This window comes from Solanum tuberosum, unplaced genomic scaffold (assembly GCF_000226075.1).
Source record: "Solanum tuberosum cultivar DM 1-3 516 R44 unplaced genomic scaffold, SolTub_3.0 scf00041, whole genome shotgun sequence".
Lineage (NCBI taxonomy): Eukaryota > Viridiplantae > Streptophyta > Magnoliopsida > Solanales > Solanaceae > Solanum > Solanum tuberosum.
The window spans coordinates 2,096,250-2,117,105 of record NW_006238965.1 but is presented as its reverse complement, the minus strand read 5'-3'; the positions used below and the strand labels follow the sequence as shown (position 1 = coordinate 2,117,105).

Sequence of the window (20,856 nt, the reverse complement as noted above, 5' to 3'; positions counted from 1 at the left end):
TGGGTTGGGTCGTGACAAATTGGTATTAAAGCCCAGGTTACTAGTCTCCCAGTACAAGAGCAAATGTGAAATAGACTCCTGTGGATTGGTGTGTTGACGTCCACATCTAATCTTTAGGAAGCTATGAAACATTTTAGGAAGTCGTTCCATTTCTTCTCTCCTTTCGTGCGAGTTGTCGCTTGTGGTATGAGTTGATTCCAATTGGTATCTCAACAAAGTGGACTGGACGTCGTAGTCACGGCTGAGAGGACACAAGCAAAGTAAATTGGAACTGAGAAGGTTCCAATATGTATCTGGCCTTAAGGGCGGTATAAAAGCATGGATGATCCGTAATGATCATCTATGGAGAGAACTAATCAATAATTTTGACTTGTTTATGAGTTGTAGTTTGAAACTGTGAATGTGTGCATATTGTTGTCTAAAATAATTATTGGTGTGAAAGGTGCAATTACTTGGATGCTATGATATGACTATGTTCACGGTATTCTTGTCTGGATTTCAATGTGTGCAATATGCTACCCTAAATGTTCAAAACTATGTGAGTCGTAATTGTCTGAGTTTTGTGAACTTGTTGTCGGAAAGAGAGTCGTCACTGGGTTAGATCCAAGGGTCTAGATAAACAATGATATGATTCGTAAGTAAAATCTGGATGTGTGTTGCTACCGACTATAACCATGTGAGTGTATGGGCACATGTTGGCATGTGCGTGTTTGTGGCGTTGGATTAATGGAAAAGGGATTCTGGAGTATGTACCGTTGGGTTGACTCGGGGTAGGCAATGACTGTCCTAGCTAAGAATATTATCCTAAATGCTTAGTTATAGCCTGGGAATCAATGAAAAACTTTAGAAAATGGGAAGAACCCCAGGAAATTGTTGACCTGGGTACTATTCGTCGGAGCCGCTGGAACGAGATTATTCCCGCCAGAGCGGGACAGGGCGAGACAGAATCTTAACCCTGTCTCCCGTGTTTTTCCTAAGTCCCCCATATGGACCCCAAATCGTGCATGGACTAAATTTCGCAATCTAATCAGTACTCAGCAATAGAACAGGAAGTTATAAGCACCAAGCATTTAAATATTAGCTGTGAAAATTCAGCAAAAACCAACATACATGTGCTTACAAAAATGTAACAAAAATCAAAAGAGAAACAGAAATTTGTTCTTTACATGCCCAAGAGGGGAAAAACCAAATCAGGATCTCTGGGAATGGGAAGTGTCGCTACCGAACTCTAGGTCCTCTGGGCCGTCTCACCAACCCACGCCTCGCTCAACCAGGGGAACTCCTGAAAGTTCTCCAACTCGAGCCTAGGAAGTTCCCTCTGGGGGCGATGCAAGAGAAAATGATATTTATGGCCTTCCATATCCTGCCCATCAGACGATCCCTCTCTAGACCCTTCTTCCTCTCAAATAGCAGCTAGCGGCGAAGCATCTCAACCTTGAGGCCAGTGGAGGGTGGAACTGGAGTCGAGGCACTAGGCTAAGAACCTCTCAATCTCCTCCGGATGGCCACCAGGTCCTCCTCCACATGAGCACCGGATAGTGGGGGTTGGGACTGGGTAGGGAGAGTACCGTCGGCCTCGTCATCTTCCCCTCATTCATCATCCATCTCAGCAACCGCTTGACCGCTACCAGCCATGTCTGTCTTTCTCCTCTTACTCCCGAAGGTGGAAGCCTTCCTAATTAAAAGAGGGTGAAAAAGGGGATCCATGGAAAGTACCTCATCGTTGTCCAAGAGTGGCACCCCTGTCCGCTTGCACATCCTTGTCACCAGTACAGGCAGGAAGAACTCCTTCTTGTTGCCCCGGTAGAACACCTTCCACTCAGAAATGATATGTGCGCCCACATTCAGTCCAATTCCCTATATAGCACAAACCACCACCAATGACCAGGGAAAGGTCACGTCGGTGCAGTAGTCCGACGGGCGGATGCTCCTAGAAACCAAGTGTAGCCACCTCTTAGCATCTGGTGACCAGTTAGTGTTGGAGATGCCCTCAGTGGTAGCCCAGTAAATTCAGTCCCGACGCGTAGGCTCAACCAGTGTATCTCGAGCCCATCCCAAATCCATCTCCTGCAACTTGGCCTCGTACTCTGCATTAGAAGCCTCTGGCACCTCGAGCACCTCATTGATGAATTGAGTTCTCAGGGGGATGTCAACTCCTCGGATGCAAATAGTAGGGTGAGGGTCATCCGAGTGAATAGTAGGAAGTATGGCGTAGAACTCCCTCACCTAGCCGGAGCGTACAGTAGGGGGAGCCTCTATAAGCGGACTTCATCTGAACTCCATCATTCAGGCATGAAAATCGGGGGCTTTCTCATCTAAGCCCAACGAAAGAAAACCCCTCTCGCACAAGAACTTAGTGTTCCGGTTATGGTGGTGCCTCTCCCAACTTGCAGCATCTGGAAACCGAGTGAAAGGTAGATTCTCCTCGTTAATACCAGCCATAGTAGACAAGCCTGCAAAATTTATGAAGGGTACACGTTAGGACTCCATGGAATTAGTGAATATCTAGCTAAGTAAAAAACAAAGATTTCTAATTGGAGTGGCAAGGGGCCACTGCCCCACTGAATCCCGCCACAACGGCCTAAATCCCCCCGGAGCGGGATGAAGGAGGCTGTCACAGGGGGATGGAGGCTGCTAAAGCGGCCTTCATCTGGGATGAACTCTAGGTGCTATCATGGCTCCCCTTCGCACCAAAAACCTTGTTTTTAATAGAATTTCAGCAAATCAGAGTCTATATAGTACCGTAGTACCTAAATATGCAATTATTCAAGGAAAATAACCCCAAAATGGTGTTCGAAATTTGAGTTTTACACTAAGAAACTATTCAACTTCCCCCACCCATTCGAAACCATATCGATCGGATTTTCATGAAATCCTTACGCTTAGAATGTTGTAGAGACGTTATGAGCGTAAGAGAAGTATCCATGCTATATTTTTCTTGCAAATCAAGCAATTTATTTTCAATTCAAAAAGAAACTATCCTAAGGCCTTTCTAATCAGTCATTTATCATCATGCAATCGCAGTTAAGTAAGTAACGAAGTAAAGAGAGTAAGGAGCAAGAGCATTACCTTGATTTCGACGTTCGGAGCAAAGTGGTTGAGAGATTTTCAAGAATTTTTGAGTTAGAGAAGGAGGAAATGGGGAAACCATTCCCCTTTCGCCCTTAAACTGTTTCTGATCCCCCACTACAGCGGAAGTATCCTCACCTCAATGGGAACGCTGCCGCTCTATAGGCTATGAAATTGGACGCATCTTTGTCTCTGTGTGTTGTTTCATTTCCTTAACCGGTCCCTTGAGTAAAGACCCTCTTTCGTACCTAGAATTTGAAAATTCACCCTCTTTCATGGTTCCGTAAATGGGTCGTGTCGTTAGTTTAATAATACTCCAAAAAAGGTGCGTGTTTATCCCTTTGATAGTCGTTCGGGGACGAACAAAGGGTAAATTGGTATCTATTGTAACGACCTAAACCGTTGTTATTTAGGAAAGGAAAAATGTCGGGAGAAACTGGGCCCCTCCTCCCGCCAGAGCGGAATAAGTGCCGCTAGGGCGGCGGCACTCCAGCGGAATAAGGAGCGCTAGAGCAGGAAGGTCGGAGACAGAACTTAAATAACGTTAAACCTTATTTTCTCTTTTTTCCCAAAAAGAGGCGAGGATCACCCCAGAAACCCTCAAAAGGCTGCTCTAGGCTTGGGAAAGAAGGAGAAAGAGATTTCTAGCGCTAGAATGTCAATAATTAGAGGATTTCTGGTCAAAATCCACCATCTCGAGGTCCGGAAACCAGGATTGGATCTATAATCCCGTGCAGCTGCTTGGCTCCCATGTAGGCTAGGTTTTATTAATTTAGTAGTCTTAAATCCGTGTTCACTACGTAGTATATTGTTAATTGATGGTAGAATTCATGCGTAGGCCTTCGTGCATAGAAAAAAGGGTGGTTATACATGTATGCCTAGTGGTTACATGATATGTGTATCATAGGGAAAAGCCCAATCATGTGATCTAGGTATAAGTGATGGTTGATTTCCTTTTGTGTGATATATTGTTGTACCCTTGCATGTATGAAAATAAGGAATGTAAACAGAGGCTAATGCAATGAGTATGTGTATATGAATAATTACATGTCATGAACCCATTACTTGCTTGTATGATTATGAGTATTGTTCATTATGGGTGTGATTGTGATTGTGGTTGTGTTGATTGGATCGGGTGTCACGTTCCGGCACATATACTAGAACGGGTGTCACGTTCCGACACATACATTGGATCGGATGTCATGTTTCGACAAGCTAAAAATTTGGCCATGGGTTCCATGAGAGGACCATTTTGATTATTCATTTATGTCTACTTGTCATTGATAATGGAAGACGGTATGTTGCTTTAAAATGATATATGATCTATGTATTCTATTTATGTGTGTTATTAAGTCGTTTTTACCTGTTATATATATCTCGTTACTGAATAAACTATGGATGGTCAGGCCCAAATCAGGGTGTGGTATGGTGAGTAGAAGTTGAGTTTCCAAGTGTTACCCTATATTCCGTTAGCGAGGTTATCGGTGTTCTTAAAAGTGGAAAGTGGGGAGGTGTTCGTGTCGTGAACGTTAAGTAGCTAGGTCTTACCTTGGAAGGGGATTATTATTGAACGGTTAGCGAACCTTGATAGAATGTACTATGGGGTCAAGGATTGAGTGGTGATGTGGCAGAAGTAAGGGTATGTCGTGAGTGGCCGGTCGAGTTGGTAGTGGTTACATCCGAAAACTCCTCAATGTGATAGAATGGTTAAGATATGTTCAAGAAAGAAGCGAGTAAGGGGGTTATAGTAAAGTGTACTAGTATAGGTTAAAATATCTGAAAATGGTAAGGGAAGGAAAATATAAAGGTGGAGGAATGAACAGCCTTATTGCATGTTTCTTACTAGTCGATTCCTTATATTATGCGGTGGGTATCGGGTTGACCGATGATGCCTATCAGTACGTGTGGTTTGTACTGATATTACTCTTGCTATGCCTTTTTGTCATAGTCTGGTGTTGGGGCAGTGATGTTTCATAGGTAAAGACAAAGACAATCTCCAACAACTCCTAGTTTCCTTCAATGTGGTGGGAGCTGCGTCATTTGTTAATATGTTAAATGCCTTGTAGATCTTAGAAGCTCTTGTACCTATTTAGACTAGATCACTGGGTGTTAATTACTTTACAAGTCTTAACTTGAATCGTTGAAAAGCTCTTTATTTTATAAAATCTTCATAAATCTTATTTATTCTCCAGTTTTCTTAATTTTCCGCATGTCTTTAACTGCTTGGAAATCGAGGGTCCTCCTACTTAAGAGTTAGAGTGGGTGCCTGCACAGCCCAATGGGTTGGGTCATGACAACTTACCAACCATTTTTCTCTTACATCAATATTACATTTAATAAAATTATCAAAATTTTATCACCATTTATAATCGCGCGAAGCACAAACAAATTCACTAGTTTTAAGATAATCCTCAATTGAGCCCAATTTAATCTCCAATTTTAACCCGTTTTAAGATATTTTATTTGCATTGATGTAATGTATGTTCCTATATTGAATGTATGAATTACTATCTATTTTTTAAAAATTAGGATTTATCTATCCATTTGTAACATCTTTCTTAAAATTCTCTTAAGTTGAAATTCTAAATGTGTTTATAAAACTTAAATAACAATATAGTAAAATTATTGAGATTAAGCGGGTCAAATTAGGCAGGTCAAGACCCAACCCGTTTTAATCCCATATGAGTCAAACCTATTTGAACCCAAAGTAAACTTGAGCGGGTCAAGACCCAACTCAATTTTTATTTCAACTCATTTTAATATCTTTAATTTCAACTCAACTCGCTCATTTGACACCTCTAGACTAATACATATACAATCTCGGTTTCTCTCATTCCAATTTAGTTTTGTTCTATTATTCTTCCTGTCCATTTAAGTTTGTTACTTTTAGTTATTTTATAACAATATTCATTTTTTTCATTTTCGCTTTTGTTATTGCAAATTATTGGATCATTTGTGTGTTTTGGATTGTATTTCTTTTGTTTCCAAACGATATACTGTGTGTAGAGAGGGAAACTTTTGAGGCTAACAATTATATGCTATAGCCTTATTCCCTCTATTTTTCTGTCTCTCCATATGTTCTTTGTTTTTTGGTAAGTCTACCCTTTTTTATTTATCTGCATGTTAGTTTTTACTTATATGCATTTATTTTGAAAAGAAAATTATCTGTATAAATAAATATTTGAAACTAAATGTAGACATAACGTATATATCTTTATCAATATACAATAAGAAAAAAATTATATTCGATTTTCAAAATTGTAGAAGAAAATGTGTTTTACAACCACGCAAAGTGCGGATCTTTTCACTAGCTATAACATAAAATAATATTCTCAACGTAATACAGAATATTGGTGTTTCATAATATGACCCCTTATCCCATTTCCTTCATCATCGTAGATGTTTGAACTACTATGTACATATGAATATAGATTGAAAAAAGATGTGTGTATGTGTGTGTATATATATATATATATACTAGTTTTTCGACACGTGCGTTGAACGTGATTACCAATTCAGAAAATATATATTATAGTAAATAGTATTGTTTATTTAAGCGAAGATTTGAATAATAAGTTTTGCACAAAATAATATTGCAGATTTTTTTGTGAATGTTCAATGTGGATCATTATATATATCTCTTATTCACGCGAACCTATGAAGATGGTCAATGAAAAATTTTATTAGCTAAATGCATATATTTATTTCAATTTTCCGAGGTTCAATCATGTAATTGGCCGTATCTCAATAATATTACCTTATAGACGATATTTGTTGTGCATTATTCTTATCATCTAACCAGATGTGTTTGCACGTGTATTTCACGTTAAACTGTTCAAATGTCATGTGAACATGTGAAGAGAACAACTATATTTTATTTTTTAGAACTAATTTAAAATATTATATTTTGAAGTTAGAATTAAATAATATATTTTAAAGTTAGAAGATCTTGTTAACTTGATAATACATTTGTGACATATATAAAACTTTAATTTAAATACAAATACCTACCCAAATATATATATATATATATATATATGAGCTTTTCTTCGTCTAAAATACTGTAATATTAAGAAATAGTAAATAAGTAAAACAAAAAGGCAATGTTTATATAGTAATGACTAGTTTGAAGAAAACTTCCTAACATTATAAATCACATTGATAAATAAAGTCATTATTTTGTCTTGAACATCAAAAGAACAAATTGTGACCATTCTCTAACTCTTGAGAAGTTTAATAATTTTGAAAAAATATGTTCAAAAGCATATATTTACATCACATGAGAAATGTTAAAAAAAACAAAATGAATTTAGACTACATCATGTTAACTTTATATATTGGAACATTACATACTAATGTATATATTATGCAAATTGATGGTCTTTCGATAGTGCCAATCTAGAAGTTCATCAGTCAACAACTCTGAGGAAACAAAACAAGGCAGTTTACTCAACTATCAAAGATCACTATGAAAAGGGGAGGTAAAGACAACCCCATTTTGACAATAATAATGACGGTGTGTTTCTTCACAAACAGTTAAAAAAAAAGAGAATGTGAAGGTACAAAATGCAACATAGAGACACCAGAGAAATATTGAGTGAAGGAAAAGGATAGATACATTTCCTGTAATCCCCATAATAAAATTTCTCCTTTTTTTGCTTAATTCTTCTATTGTTGGTAGAACATTGAAGCATATCATCAAAGGGGAGTTAACACCACAACCATGTACTTAGCAAGTTACAAATGGACCACTATTAGCAATTGATTTAATTTTGATATGATAAATTATTGCAGAAAAGGCAGCACCAGGCTGTCATACAACTAATGACACAAGTAATACACCGACGAAAATGTACATTTTCTTTTTTCACCAAAAACAATTTTTTCTTTCCACTCACAAACTCGACACTAATCAGCATATACTAAGAGCAAAAGAATCACTTACAGCCTTATTCGAACTAACTCAATGACAATAAATCTCATGAAATCTTTTAAAATGCAAGAAGAAGAATAAGAGTAGAAGATTAAAAAAAATTGTGGTTGAAAAAAATGAGAGGAAGCCCCTCTATTTATAGTCAACAAAGGGTGGTATGAACAAGTATTTTTGTGTCGTATCGAAAAAGTCATGACCTTTTGAGAAGTCACAACTCTTTGGAAAAGTCACAACTTATTGAAAAAGTCACAATTCTTTGGAAAAGTCACAACCCTTCGAAAAATGTCACAACTTATCAGAAAAGTCACAACTCATCGAAAAAGTCATAACCTAAGTTAGGAATATAATAATAATTTAACATTTAAGTTAGGATTTCATGCTTTTAAGGTAATATAGATAAGACTAATATAAATTTATTAATTTCGCACAAATGATTTCATTAGTATTGGAAATAATCTGAATAATGCCAAGTAAGCCTGTTAAGGTTTAACGGTAAACCATTTCCTACTAAAAAGTGTTATATTCACGTTCCTAAATCACTCGAGATCTTTAATCATAGGTAAGAACTGATAGAGACGAATTTAAAATTTAAACTTAGTGAATTAAAAAAAATAGTTTTTACAAATTATTGAATTGGAATCGTGGTAAATTTTCGCATGTTAGGGTCAAAAAATTATTAGTTGGGTTTAATCTAGGCGAGTAAATGAAGTTCAAATTATGTACCAAAAAAGAAAAAGTGGGTTCCTTTGGAAAAAATTTATCATGATAGAAGCACAAACAACAAAAGGTGTGTGAGGCTCCATTTACTTTTTGACACACGGATAAGTGGGTCATTTAAGTACTTTAAACCTAAACTAAAATAACAAAAAGTAAAATAATATTTATAATTTATATATATCATATCAGATATAATACAATTCAATGAATAATTATAAAAATATAATAAAAAATGACTGTAGGGTCCACATTGTATACTTGTTGAATGCTCATTTAATCAATTCTTTCTAACGTTGTTTCTTAAATCAAATCATGGTCTTGTTAATTTTATTAAAATTCAAAATTACATATTTTGATGTTCAAACTGAATGTGTATTTTTTTAATAAAAAATTAACATTTTCGTTGATGTTTAAAAAAAGCTGACATCCTCATTGATGTTGAAAAGAAATAAAAAAAAATTAGTTTTTCAGATCTAGATTCATTTTTTATATCTAGCCATCTTTAATTAAAATAACTTGTTATTTCACAAATTTAACAATAATCATACAATATTTTTTAAAAATTAAAATAAACAAAATGTACTCGAGAGAATATTTTAAATACTATTTTATTAAAAAAATTAATGATCAAATTGTAATGATGATAAAAATAAAATATAAACTATATTAAATCGTACATTCTACATCAACTGAAATTTTACACAAATTGAACTGAAAAAATGTTATTAGGATAACGATACTTTTGAAAAATTATTTCTTTGAGTAGTGATACTTTGTTTTAAACAATCATCTCCACAATAATAATATAATTAACTTTTTTTTACTTTCCTTCAAAAGGTCTAAGGTAACAATCAACATTTCAGATCGTAACAATTAAAATAAAATGACTACATTTTAAATTCACAATAATCATGAAAGAATTTTTTTTTTAAAAAAAAAACACAACATGAAAACACAAAAAAAATATCATATCAAAATAAATTTGTCAAACTAGCATACAACTACAACAACAATAATATATTTGATATAATCCCACAAATTAATATAATATTAATAATGATTAAAATAAAAAGTAGCAAACACAAAAAATTTCTTGCATTTTTATATTTGTTCAACTCAATTTATGTGTAAATATATTTTCTCTGCATTGTTAGTTGTAGAAAGTTCTTGCTTTAAAGTAGAAAAGCACATAAATGGCCCACTTATCCATGTGTCAAAAAGTAAATAGAGCCTCACACACCTTTTGTTAATTGCGACTCTACCATGATAAAAAAATTCAGTTCGAAAGTGATATACTCACAACACAAACATTCTATTTTTCAATTTATTTGACACATGGACTGAGTCAAAAGCGATTGTTATTCCGAACACATAAAGAATAGCCTAGATCCGAACACCACTGCATTACTATTTCTCACGGAGACCAAATCAACACCATGTTACTACTTGGACGCTAAGTTTGTGTCAAACATCCACTGTGCTATGAAATTATACCACATAAACGATCTGTGTATTATTCCATGATATAGTTTACATTGACAATTATGACAATGTCTCCCTAGATCGCATCAAAGATATCATACATTTCTCGTCAACTTAAGAGCATACTATCACACAAAGCACTGTTCCAAACAATGGTGTTATTTCATTTCCAAATGAGAACAGAATCTACTAGAATGTACATATAAAATGGAATAGAAGTCTAAAACCTACACCTCAGAAAAATCTTCCCCAATCTCCCTCCTGTTAAAACCCCCAAAGAAATCAACAAGAAATCAATTTGCTACTGTTGGAGGACTACACCAAAACTCATGCCTCCAAGCATCATGTACTTCTAAATGGAGCACATCACTGATGTACTGGAACTCCAATACAGTATTAACTTCTAGTCCTGGCATCTTAGGTATGATCTCTAACTTCTATAGATGCTGTTACAAATTTGTTTTGGTTCTTGCTACTTGTGTCATTTACCTGCCTTCCTGCATACTGTACATGTTAGTGTTACCTGTAAGTATTTACATTCACAAGTGCTGCCTTAACCTGCTACTGCTTCTTCTGCCACTATTACTACTCTTCATTCCACTACCCCAATCTTCATCGTCTTCATAGTCTTCATCATCACCACCCATCATTCGACCAGATTTCCTGTTTCTTCTTGGAGCAGGGCGTTTCCTTTTAATGTTCGCCGTGTAGATTGCATAGTCCACTGTATCTTCCTTCAAGGCATTCTTGAATTCCTACCAAAAAAGGAAAATAAAGATGAAATAAATGTCAAAAATGGAAGGTGGCCACTTCAGTTAAGCTGCAAAGTGATCTCCTTTCCGGCATGAATAGTCATAATAGATAAACAAGCAATAACTTGCTCATATATTAATTCCTGTTTCTTCCTACAAGTGCAAAAGAAATTCCCTTCTTTTTTTCAAGTAAAGAAAGAAATATTTATTGATATTGTCATGTGTCAGCCTGAAGAACTACAAAACTGAAGTGCAAAAGAAATCCCTCATGACCATGGTTAAAATATATGGGCAATATCACATTCTTAGAAAGGGGCGACCAATGTCACATGATCATATAAATGTCAACTCCAGCTTATCTATTTGAATAAGCTAAATTACAAACTGCATGCCCTTGATATGCAATCACAATGTAACACCAGCAAGAAACAAATAAATGCATATACAAAATAGAGTGCAGAAATGAAAGAGAAGTCTCACATATTTAACCATGACAGCTTCAAAAGTATAGGGTGGCAAATCATCCAGCAGATATATGTGTGAATAATTTGTCAAGGCATAATATAGCAACACATAATGGAATATGTTTGTCCTCAAGATCAGAAAACTATCAGAGAGAATCAAATATGACCGTTGGTGGAGACATACATAGAATATGTTACTGCACTCAAATTACCTGATATCTCCGGACAAAGTCTTCATAATTCTTTGGGTGCTCAATGTTAATTTCATTCACATTGAAAGGAAGACTTTGCTTTGAAAGACTTTCCCCAGGTTTTAGGGGATCATTTGGAGAATATGCCTGATGAAACCAACCAATATGAGATAAGTATCATGAGATGCCGCCAAGGGTTCATTTACATAGTCTCATGCACAACTAACAGCCAATTCAGAAAGCCAAACCTGGCAACGGGCATCATTTAGATCATACAGAATCTTGAGGTGCCTCTTTAGCCTCAGAAGCAACTGTAAAGCACCAGCTGCCAGACACTCCACCTGTATAATACTCATATTTGTTAAACAGAAGAATCGAAAAAGAGACTTAACCAAAAAAGAACTCATCAGCTATCAGTAGTGAAAGTTAAGAGGGACATGTGACCCCTATAAAAAAGACAACAGTTAAGCTTGTGACATATCTCATGTGCTCTGCATGCAACACTACACCATACTCATAAGACTCAGTTTGATGGAGAGAGCATACCTGGATCATCTGCAAATCAGCATTTGATATGCCATGTGGATTTAATGATGCCAAATGGGGCATATATGGCTCCACTGATCCATAATCTACACCAACATGGTCACCTTCCAACCCTTCCTCAATTTTTGTGCTGGCAACCATTGTTTCAGTCTGACACCTAATAGGTTGATTAGGCTCTGTTTGAATGCCCCCACTTACATTTAATTTTTGATAGCCTGCTTGTAAAAATTGTAAAAATCCCTTCATATTTGCCTCCACCGTGCCAGCCCTAACTTGAATAATCCGATTTATAGAATAGATCAAATAAAGGGGCTCATCAGGCGACGTGAATGGAAGCGAAGCAAGAATTTCGGTGCAGTATCTGGAAGAGGAAAAATACAATTCAGGATCAATAGTCCAGATTAGTACAAACAAAGTAAATATTGAAACAGTAACCAACTTCAGGTTTAGTACTCCAGATTGGTGCATACATCAAAAATGGGCCCACCAAATCACCCCAGCTTGGCGTATCAAATTTGCGCACAACTGAGGCCATAAATTTGTTCCTTGAAATACGATTTCCACGGATGAGCTTGTAGATTCGAGATACCCCGAGCCTAGCATGGGTAAATGAGCCAGGCTCTGACTTTCCTGACATGATACCTGGAGTTTTGGACTGGGGTTTTAAACTTTGAGAATCACCTTTATTCATGGCTTGTATGAACATAAATGACATTTGTAGACCATCACCAAGACGGCTCTCAAAGAAGGATGGATACCTGGAAAAAAAAAACCAGCAACGTTAACATAAACTCATCAATATCAAGAGGTAATTCTATAATTCTAACAACAAAGAGAGTGTACTTCTCATTCATGTTCATCAACAAATGATGAGCCAGCTTTGAGTTCACCTCCTGCGGATCTGTTTCAAGAGCTATCAAAGAGGGAACACAGGTAATAGGATGAACAAGACCTTGACGCAGTACAACTTCCACAATCTGTTTGAACAAAATCAGAGGTTGATTAGAGCAGGAATCTACCCTATAGTTCGAATGGGTAAAAGGATTGACATAACTTTGAGAATAAATACTCCATGCTTTAGAAATTAGCATCGCATACAATTTCCAAATAAATGAGGATCGCGTAGTCAGGTAAATGAACACCAGCAGTAAACTGACCGGCTCTTACACTAAAATGTCCTCTAAGTGGGAGTGAGTGCAATCCATAAGACCAGCTTAATTAATCATTTTTTACAGGAAAAGAAGATTAAAAAATTAGGGAATTACCTTAAGAGAAGACTGACGCACTTGTTCATTCACATCCAGGCATCTTTCTAAGATTTTAGCCCAATACAACTGAATTATTCCCCCACAAATGTTGGTATCACCAGCCCCTGCAGCAACAGGCACACTAGGGCCACCAACTGCTGTATTAGCAACTTCATTCTCGCTTGCATTATTTGTTCCCATTTGACTTTCAGCATCAAGAAGATACTCATACATGTTTTGCAGTGATTGCATCTGGCCGACAAATGATTCAGTATACAGCACATCTTAAGTGTGAAACAAGAAGAAAAGAAGTTACCTTGAGCCGTGTATCAGTATTAGAAGAAAGTGTGGCCTCTAAAATTCTCCCTACATCCTTTTCCAGCATACATTCAGGGCGAGCAATAAAAACATAGCCCAGTGCCTGAAAGTTACATAGTTGCATAGGTGATGATTATGACATACATGCAGGACTTGAAGGAAATAGGAAGTCTCACCTGCAATGAGCGGACCTTGATAACAAAGTCTTCGGCCTGAAGATATTTCTTAAAAAGGTTGAGGCTGCTAGAAACATGTAAGTTGTTACTGGAAACAGATGCATGCAATAATGAGCTACTGTAACGTATTAGCAAACCCAGGCAGAAAAGAGACCGGCCCACTTGCTGAAAGTGCTGAAAAAGAAATAAAGTAAGCAATAATGCCATACAGATATTATAACAAAATACGAACAGAAACATCTGTTTTTTCCTAGTAATAACCAGAAACTTCATGGGGTTTCACATACCTGCTTGTTACTGAAACCTAGGGCATCAAGGCGTTTGAAGAATAACTGGATAAGGTGTTCAACAATAGTTGAGCCTCTTCCAGCAACATTACTTACAGAGCAGAGGCACCTGTAATTTTGTAAGCAAAAGCTTATAAGGAAAAAAGTGAAGCATGGAATATGAAGTTGTGAAAAATTTATGAAGGGAAATGGCTAGTCCCAATTTATAGAGAAGAGGGTTTTAATGAAAGAGTAGATACTTGATGCAAGCATGGACAACTGTCAAGAAAGAATGCCGAACAATCATTTGCTTCAGATCTTGTTCAAGTTCTTCAGCAACACTTTGAGGAAGCTTCTTTAGTAAAGGCAAAACAGAATCAATCACAAAGATTATACTCTCCAAAAGCTGGGCTGCAACTCGATTATCAGCCTAACAGAAGCCATAAGAACAAAGTATATCATAAATTGTTTGGAGTATTTAACATTTACAAGTACAGCAAATGAAAAGGAGGAATCAGGTGGCCGTGCAGTAGCAGTGACTATAGTCAACAAGCAAGTACAGTGACAACCTGGATAAATAGCTTTAGTATAGAGGTACATCCACACACTAATGCATACACTCCAGACTGATATGTTCAAAGCTCTTAGTAGGACATAGTCGAACCATCTCGTGCCACATCTCATTTTTATCCTCTATGTGTGTTACTTGAACCATATTAATAATCATTTCTAATCTAATCCAATTTTGAATGATTGTACAACATAGTTGAACCATCTCATGTGAACTCACTTTATCCTCTATGGTTGTTACTTGAACCATATTAATAATCATTTCTAATCACGTCCAATTTTGAATGATTGCACATTCATCTCAACATTGCATTTCCACGACACCTCTCTTCAGGATTTGTTGCACCCACATAACATTGTTGGTCTCACAATCGTGCTACGAGACTTTCCTTCAAAGTGCATTCCTGTAACACACTCCCGCTTAAGTTACCTTATCTTGATTCTAAGGAATTCATCTTTCCCTGTCATTCTGTTTTCCAAGAAGATTAAGCCTGTACATTTAAATTATATGCATTTAGGCAGCATAATCTCATACAAATCAATTCAGTTTCGTTCTTTCAATGAAGGCTAAACTTGCATTGCATATATTCTCTTACTTTTACTTGTCATAAAACTTTATTCTCTAGAGTGTTTCTCATGATCTCCATGAGTCCAAATTTGATAGAATCCCCACTACAATTTCGTCTAGTAGTGCAACATCTTTTGCAAATGGCATACATTACCTCACCCTATGTACAATCAGTTAAGTTATCAATAACTAAGGCAAACAAATATGGCTGAAAGAATATCTCTAGTGCAACCCACAATGATGGGGAACTCCCTTGTATCTCCTCCTATTCTCACACTTATGATCACTCGCTTAGTTACTTGTACATACTCTTTCTGTTATTTTTATATATGAATTTGTTTCTTCTTTTTTTCCATCGATAATTTTTTCTTCTCAAGCACCCAAAAAAGAGTTTGTTCATACATCAATTATATACTTTTTTAGGTACTATCAACATTCAGCAAAATGTAACCTTTGTAGTAGATTTACCATGCATAAATCCCAATTAGTTTTCTGTCACCATTGCAACAACTGTATGTTTATGCTCTTATCATTCTTCCCAAAGATTCATTTGCATGAATCAAAAGTTCATTACCACTACCATTTACATAGTTTTGAATATCCGTTGTGTTCTAATATTATCTGAACCAAGATATTCTGTCTTCACTCATTTGACAGTTTTCCACTTCTTAACATAAGATTCTATAGCTTGGTTTCAGAAAATAGTACAAAACATGGTTGGTATTAAATGATAACACACCAGTCTTCCCTGTGCTTCTTTATAAACCAATCGATAGGTGCATTGTGCTTGAAAGTTGAAACCCAAAAGCTATTTGTACGATACCTTTCAAGTTAGCACATAGACAAAAACACGCATTAACCAGTATTTTGTGCTTGAAACCCAAACGAGCCTCATGTACTATATCCATTTCAAGTTTGCTAATATACAAACTTAGTAGTGCATGCACCAGACACATAAGCACACAAAGTGCGCACCCAATTCCATCAGTAGAAAAGCAATTTTTTGCTCTTGGTTAATTAGAAAAGCAAATTTTCTCACATAGAAGAGAATAACCTAGAATCACTGTGGAGTGCCTTAAAAGCAATGTTGCTCAGACTCTTCAAAAATGTCAACAGGTGCGTGTCGGATTCGCCAAAAGTAGTGTGTTTTTGGAGAATCCGACACAGGTGTGGCATCAAAAGTGAAGAGTCCGCGCAACTAAGCTTAAAACCAAATAGATGCACAACCTGACTCTTCAAATAAGGTTGTAGCGTGATCACAAACTGGGAAGGATCAGAAGCTGGTGCACATAGAGTAGGATCAACAACACAAAAGGCATGCAAGAGCCTCATGTATGGTAGCATAAGCACCTCTCCTTCTCCCGTATTCATCTCTGTCACCTGGAAGAAGAAGATACTTGAACATTCTATTTACAAAAAAGAAGTCTAAACATTTAAGAGGCACCATCCTACAAATCAAATACCTGCAGTATTTTCTCAAGTAAGCACTTGCACATCAACTTGCAGCGCCTACGGACTGAGGCAAGGGACGCGGGGTTGATACCGACAGCTTTAGCAGATTGTGAAAAGAAATCAAGGGCTAAGTTGCGTTTAATCACAGTTACAAGAAGTTGAAGACTGGGCATCCTTCTCAGCATCTGAACAATTTGCTCTGTTTTCTTAGCCACCTCAAGTGGAACAGAACTTCCATCTCCGAAATAATGATGTTGTGAACCAGAAGGTTCTTCAAACCAAAACTCATAAAATGTCTTGCAGACCAGGTCCTATATGTAAGAAAATAAAACAGAATCTAAGGATTCCTTGTATGCTTCTGGACTCTGACCAAATAAAATTTTGTCCACATCAAGATATAGAAAGGTGTCATTCTTTTCTGCTATACACAAAAGGTTGTCATATAAAATGGAACATGAAGTAATAATCTGAGGTTCTAATTTCACACTAATATAACCCAAGCTTTTACTTGACCTTCAACTGTTACTATATTAAAGATTTTTGTATATTTTCGATTGTATTTTTCCAAAGTAAATCTTCAATATTACACTTCTTCAGTCCTCAACTCTAAAATAAGTTTAAATACTTGAATCTTGTTAAATAAATCAAAGTTCAAAATTATTTTAAAGAATCATGCCAACAACCCAGTCCATCCAACTGGAGCCTTTGTGGGCAGGACTGGGCCCCTACCCCATGCAGAATGACTGGCTTGGGACTGGCCTATGAATCGCACCAAGAATCGTGTGCCTTGTTCTAAGTCAGCCACTTGTCAGGTCTAAAGTGTAACGATGATTATGGTCGATCATCATAAGAACCTTGCACGTTCTACATTCATCTGGGGCAGATATTGTTATGGTCAGGGTGCTTGTATCACTATTTAACCAAGGAGAGGACAGAGGACCAAAGAGAATCAGCTCAAATGTTAAAATGGTAAGGAAATTGATTTGACTACTTCTACCTGTACACTGGATTCCTCATCATTTACTCGGGAAATAATTTCAACGCAAGCAGTAGTTAACTCTGAGAAGTTAGAATTTGAAGTGCACATGTCCCGTATGATTTTGATAGCACGCTTTCGCACGCTTACTCCAGTATCCTTTATTCTCTCCGCCAACTTCTCAAAGTACTGCACAACCAAAAGACGCGTTAGGAGGACAAATATAGCCATCCTGAAAAAGGTGTCACCACAAGCATGTTGGATCAATAGATCTAAATTCAATACCTTCAGACCAACATCAGGATATGAAGCAATATGCCTGCCTACAAGTTCCAACGCAGCTTCTCGGGCAGATATAGCAGAGTCACAAAATCTCCCTTCCACTGCTGTTTGGATGAGCTTATCACCCAAAACCTCTGGATCAGCCTCAACAATGATACTAACCTGCTCTCATTATGACACAAACAAGTAGAGAAGAAACTAAGTACTCCAGAAGTTGGAACAGAAGAAATCAAAATTTTAGAATGTCTATGCAACCCACTTACTGCTCGCAATGCCTTTGCACGAATGATTGGAGAGTTCTCCCGCAAACTTGCCTGTAAAGCATCTTATAATGAGTATAAAAATCTATGTGCTCGAGTAAAAGTGGGGAAGTGTTATTTCACCAACCAGAAGCACTTGCAGAATCTTGTCAAATCCTCTAGAGAAAGAACTATTTTGTCCCAATGCTAAAGTTATCTTTTTTGCCGACTCTCTTGTCATTAGCGAAGAAAGAGAACCAGAGTCACGCACAATTGCTTGTGACTTCAATCGTGCAACATAATACATGAACTTTTGCTCTGAATTAGGGTCATCTTTGTACCAAAGACAAAGATAGAACCTGCAATTGCTTGGCATGGTTATCAAAAACAGGAAGAAAAAAACTATCAGCATTAAAATATCAATTTCACAGAAGCACTGACCAGCGAGTAAATAGATGTAAATCATCCACAGTTGCAGCATCATGGAGATAATTCAGTAGTAGCTGCTGAACAATCTCCAAATTTGTGATTGCCTCAGTAACTTGTGATGTTTTTCCTGAGTTAGTACGGTTATTTTGCCCAGCATCATTGGACTGAGACTCGCATAGTGATTTCAGTACAAGAAGTTGCTTCTTGGAAAAACACATCTGGCAATGAAAGCCGCGATTCGGAATATCATGACCCCTGATTCCAGTACAGTTAAGATGAAATAGTCTCTGACAACCATGGCATTGAACAAGTGATTTGTCAATCCTGGTATCCGAACAAACAGAACATGCATCCTTGGGAGGATTCCGGTCAATCATTTCCCCACTTCTCAACTCCTTTACTATCCAGAATTTCTCCTCCCTACAGCGGACTGCATCTTGTTTCAGCCTTGCAGCAATTGTGCCAAGAAGGTCAATGGCCATCGAACGAACAGAAATATCTTTAGATTTCAACCCAGCATTTTGAAGGAGTAAAACACAAAGAACCTGCATATAAGTGTCTTTAATATATAGCCAATAAAGAGGATTCAGAAATATAACCACATCTCTAATACCTCCAGAAGAGGAGCAGAGGCTGGATATTCAGGCAAATTCAAAGTAGTTAACAGATCAATGACAAGATTCTCAATCATTGTCTTCAACTCAGCTGCCTCCTGATTTTTTGTGTTTGTTAGACGTTGAAGAACACGACTCCAGAAAAGACAGCAAGCTTCCGTGACTGATTCAAAAGATTTGGTAGGGTAACTGGCATCAATTGAAACTTCTAGAGAAGGACTGTCAGCTGATTCCCTCAAAACATCTGGAAGGTTTGAACTGCTGTGAACTATTTGAATTAAAAGAGCAGTGATGAACTGGATTTGCCTCTGCTCTTCATCAGGTAGAGGATAAGTTCTGGGCATGCGCTTAGAAGAGGGTAATTTCAAAAGAATCTGAAGTGCCTCATCCATTATAGAAACACGATGCTGTGTGTATGCATAAAATATCTGCAAACTCAACAACATATACACAACTAAGTTCCACAGTAGTTATGATTCATTTAAACTAAAAGGACAAACTTCAAGTAAATGAAGCTTCATTACCCCACTTATTAAGCTTATTGATTTCATTTGCAAAAGCTGGATGTTTTCAACCACAAATGTTGTGAAACAAGTCTTAATAAGTTGAATAATGCAACTGTCTGGTAGACGCTCTATAGTGCACAACTCCTTAAGAAAACCAAGAATCACATCAAGCTTCTGAAGTATATTACTAACAGCAGAAGAAACCCTACAAAGTTGATAATACCAGCATGAGGTTATAGGACCATTTCATATAAGAGACAAAAAACACATTATAAGGACACCAATATACAATCATACTTGTTTGATGTTGATTTCCTTGGTTTCACACTCCTAGTAGATCTCTTCTTCCTATTTGGTGAAACAAAATCCCCATTGACCTCTTCATCTTCTTCACCTGGAAGCATATGAAAACATAGATATAGTCTAAGTAAAGGACTGGACTATATCTAGCATATACAAAAATAGGTTTAATTCATAAGCCAATTAACAGAGACGAAACTGAACCCTTATACCTATCAGACAAATGGGAATCAGAATTCACAGTTTGAAAACTACAAGATAGAACAGTGTCATAGAAGAATAGAAAAAGAAGGGAGTATAGTAATTGATAAAGCTAAAATGTTTTACTACCCCAGTGATGATCCAAGCCATACTGAAGCAATATACATTAGAACTATTCCACAGGTTAACCCCTTCGTATCTTCGCAATTTTAGACTACAAGTCTACAACAACTAAGCCTCGGTCCCAAACAAGTTGGGCTCAGGAACGAATGGTCACTATTCCATTTAAGCTCAACTCATGTCATCATTACACCAAACAAAAATAAAAGAGAAATAATAGGTTAAATATATTTAAATGGGAAAAGGGTCTGAAAAATACTCCAACTTTGGTCGAAATTGTTGTTACGATACCAAACTTTGGAAAGGACCTTTTACCCCCTGTACTATTTAATAGTGTATTTTAAAGATATATATGTGCCTACGTGGACATCATAAATATTGCATCATTTTAAATAGTAATGTGTCCACGTGCCTTTAAAATACACTATTAAATAGTGC

General features: G+C 36.7%; 1 protein-coding gene across 3 annotated transcripts in view; it reads right to left on the bottom strand.

Annotated features, from left to right (window-relative positions):
- Positions 1-10,310: 10,310 nt before the first annotated feature.
- LOC102592080 (nipped-B-like protein B) overlaps positions 10,311-20,856 on the bottom strand; it is a 19,309-nt gene continuing 8,763 nt past the window's right edge. For 2 of the 3 annotated variants that reach the window (XM_006343094.2, XM_015306812.1), the window contains exons 8-28: positions 20,095-20,191; positions 19,816-20,002; positions 19,291-19,719; positions 18,690-19,222; positions 18,397-18,607; positions 18,273-18,323; positions 18,013-18,171; positions 17,749-17,916; positions 16,763-17,062; positions 16,527-16,679; positions 14,422-14,591; positions 14,183-14,291; positions 13,896-14,069; positions 13,718-13,822; positions 13,420-13,653; positions 12,998-13,131; positions 12,625-12,912; positions 12,155-12,515; positions 11,857-11,949; positions 11,630-11,755; positions 10,311-10,956 (exon numbers count right to left, since the gene is read on the bottom strand). In XM_006343094.2, coding sequence (XP_006343156.1) covers positions 10,741-10,956; positions 11,630-11,755; positions 11,857-11,949; positions 12,155-12,515; positions 12,625-12,912; positions 12,998-13,131; positions 13,420-13,653; positions 13,718-13,822; positions 13,896-14,069; positions 14,183-14,291; positions 14,422-14,591; positions 16,527-16,679; positions 16,763-17,062; positions 17,749-17,916; positions 18,013-18,171; positions 18,273-18,323; positions 18,397-18,607; positions 18,690-19,222; positions 19,291-19,719; positions 19,816-20,002; positions 20,095-20,191 — 4,298 coding nt within the window. In that variant the 3' untranslated portion in view covers positions 10,311-10,740. Of the gene's footprint in view, positions 10,957-11,629; positions 11,756-11,856; positions 11,950-12,154; positions 12,516-12,593; positions 12,913-12,997; positions 13,132-13,419; positions 13,654-13,717; positions 13,823-13,895; positions 14,070-14,182; positions 14,292-14,421; positions 14,592-16,526; positions 16,680-16,762; positions 17,063-17,748; positions 17,917-18,012; positions 18,172-18,272; positions 18,324-18,396; positions 18,608-18,689; positions 19,223-19,290; positions 19,720-19,815; positions 20,003-20,094; positions 20,192-20,856 lie in introns of those variants that run through there. The other variant, XM_015306813.1, reaches the window with a different exon arrangement.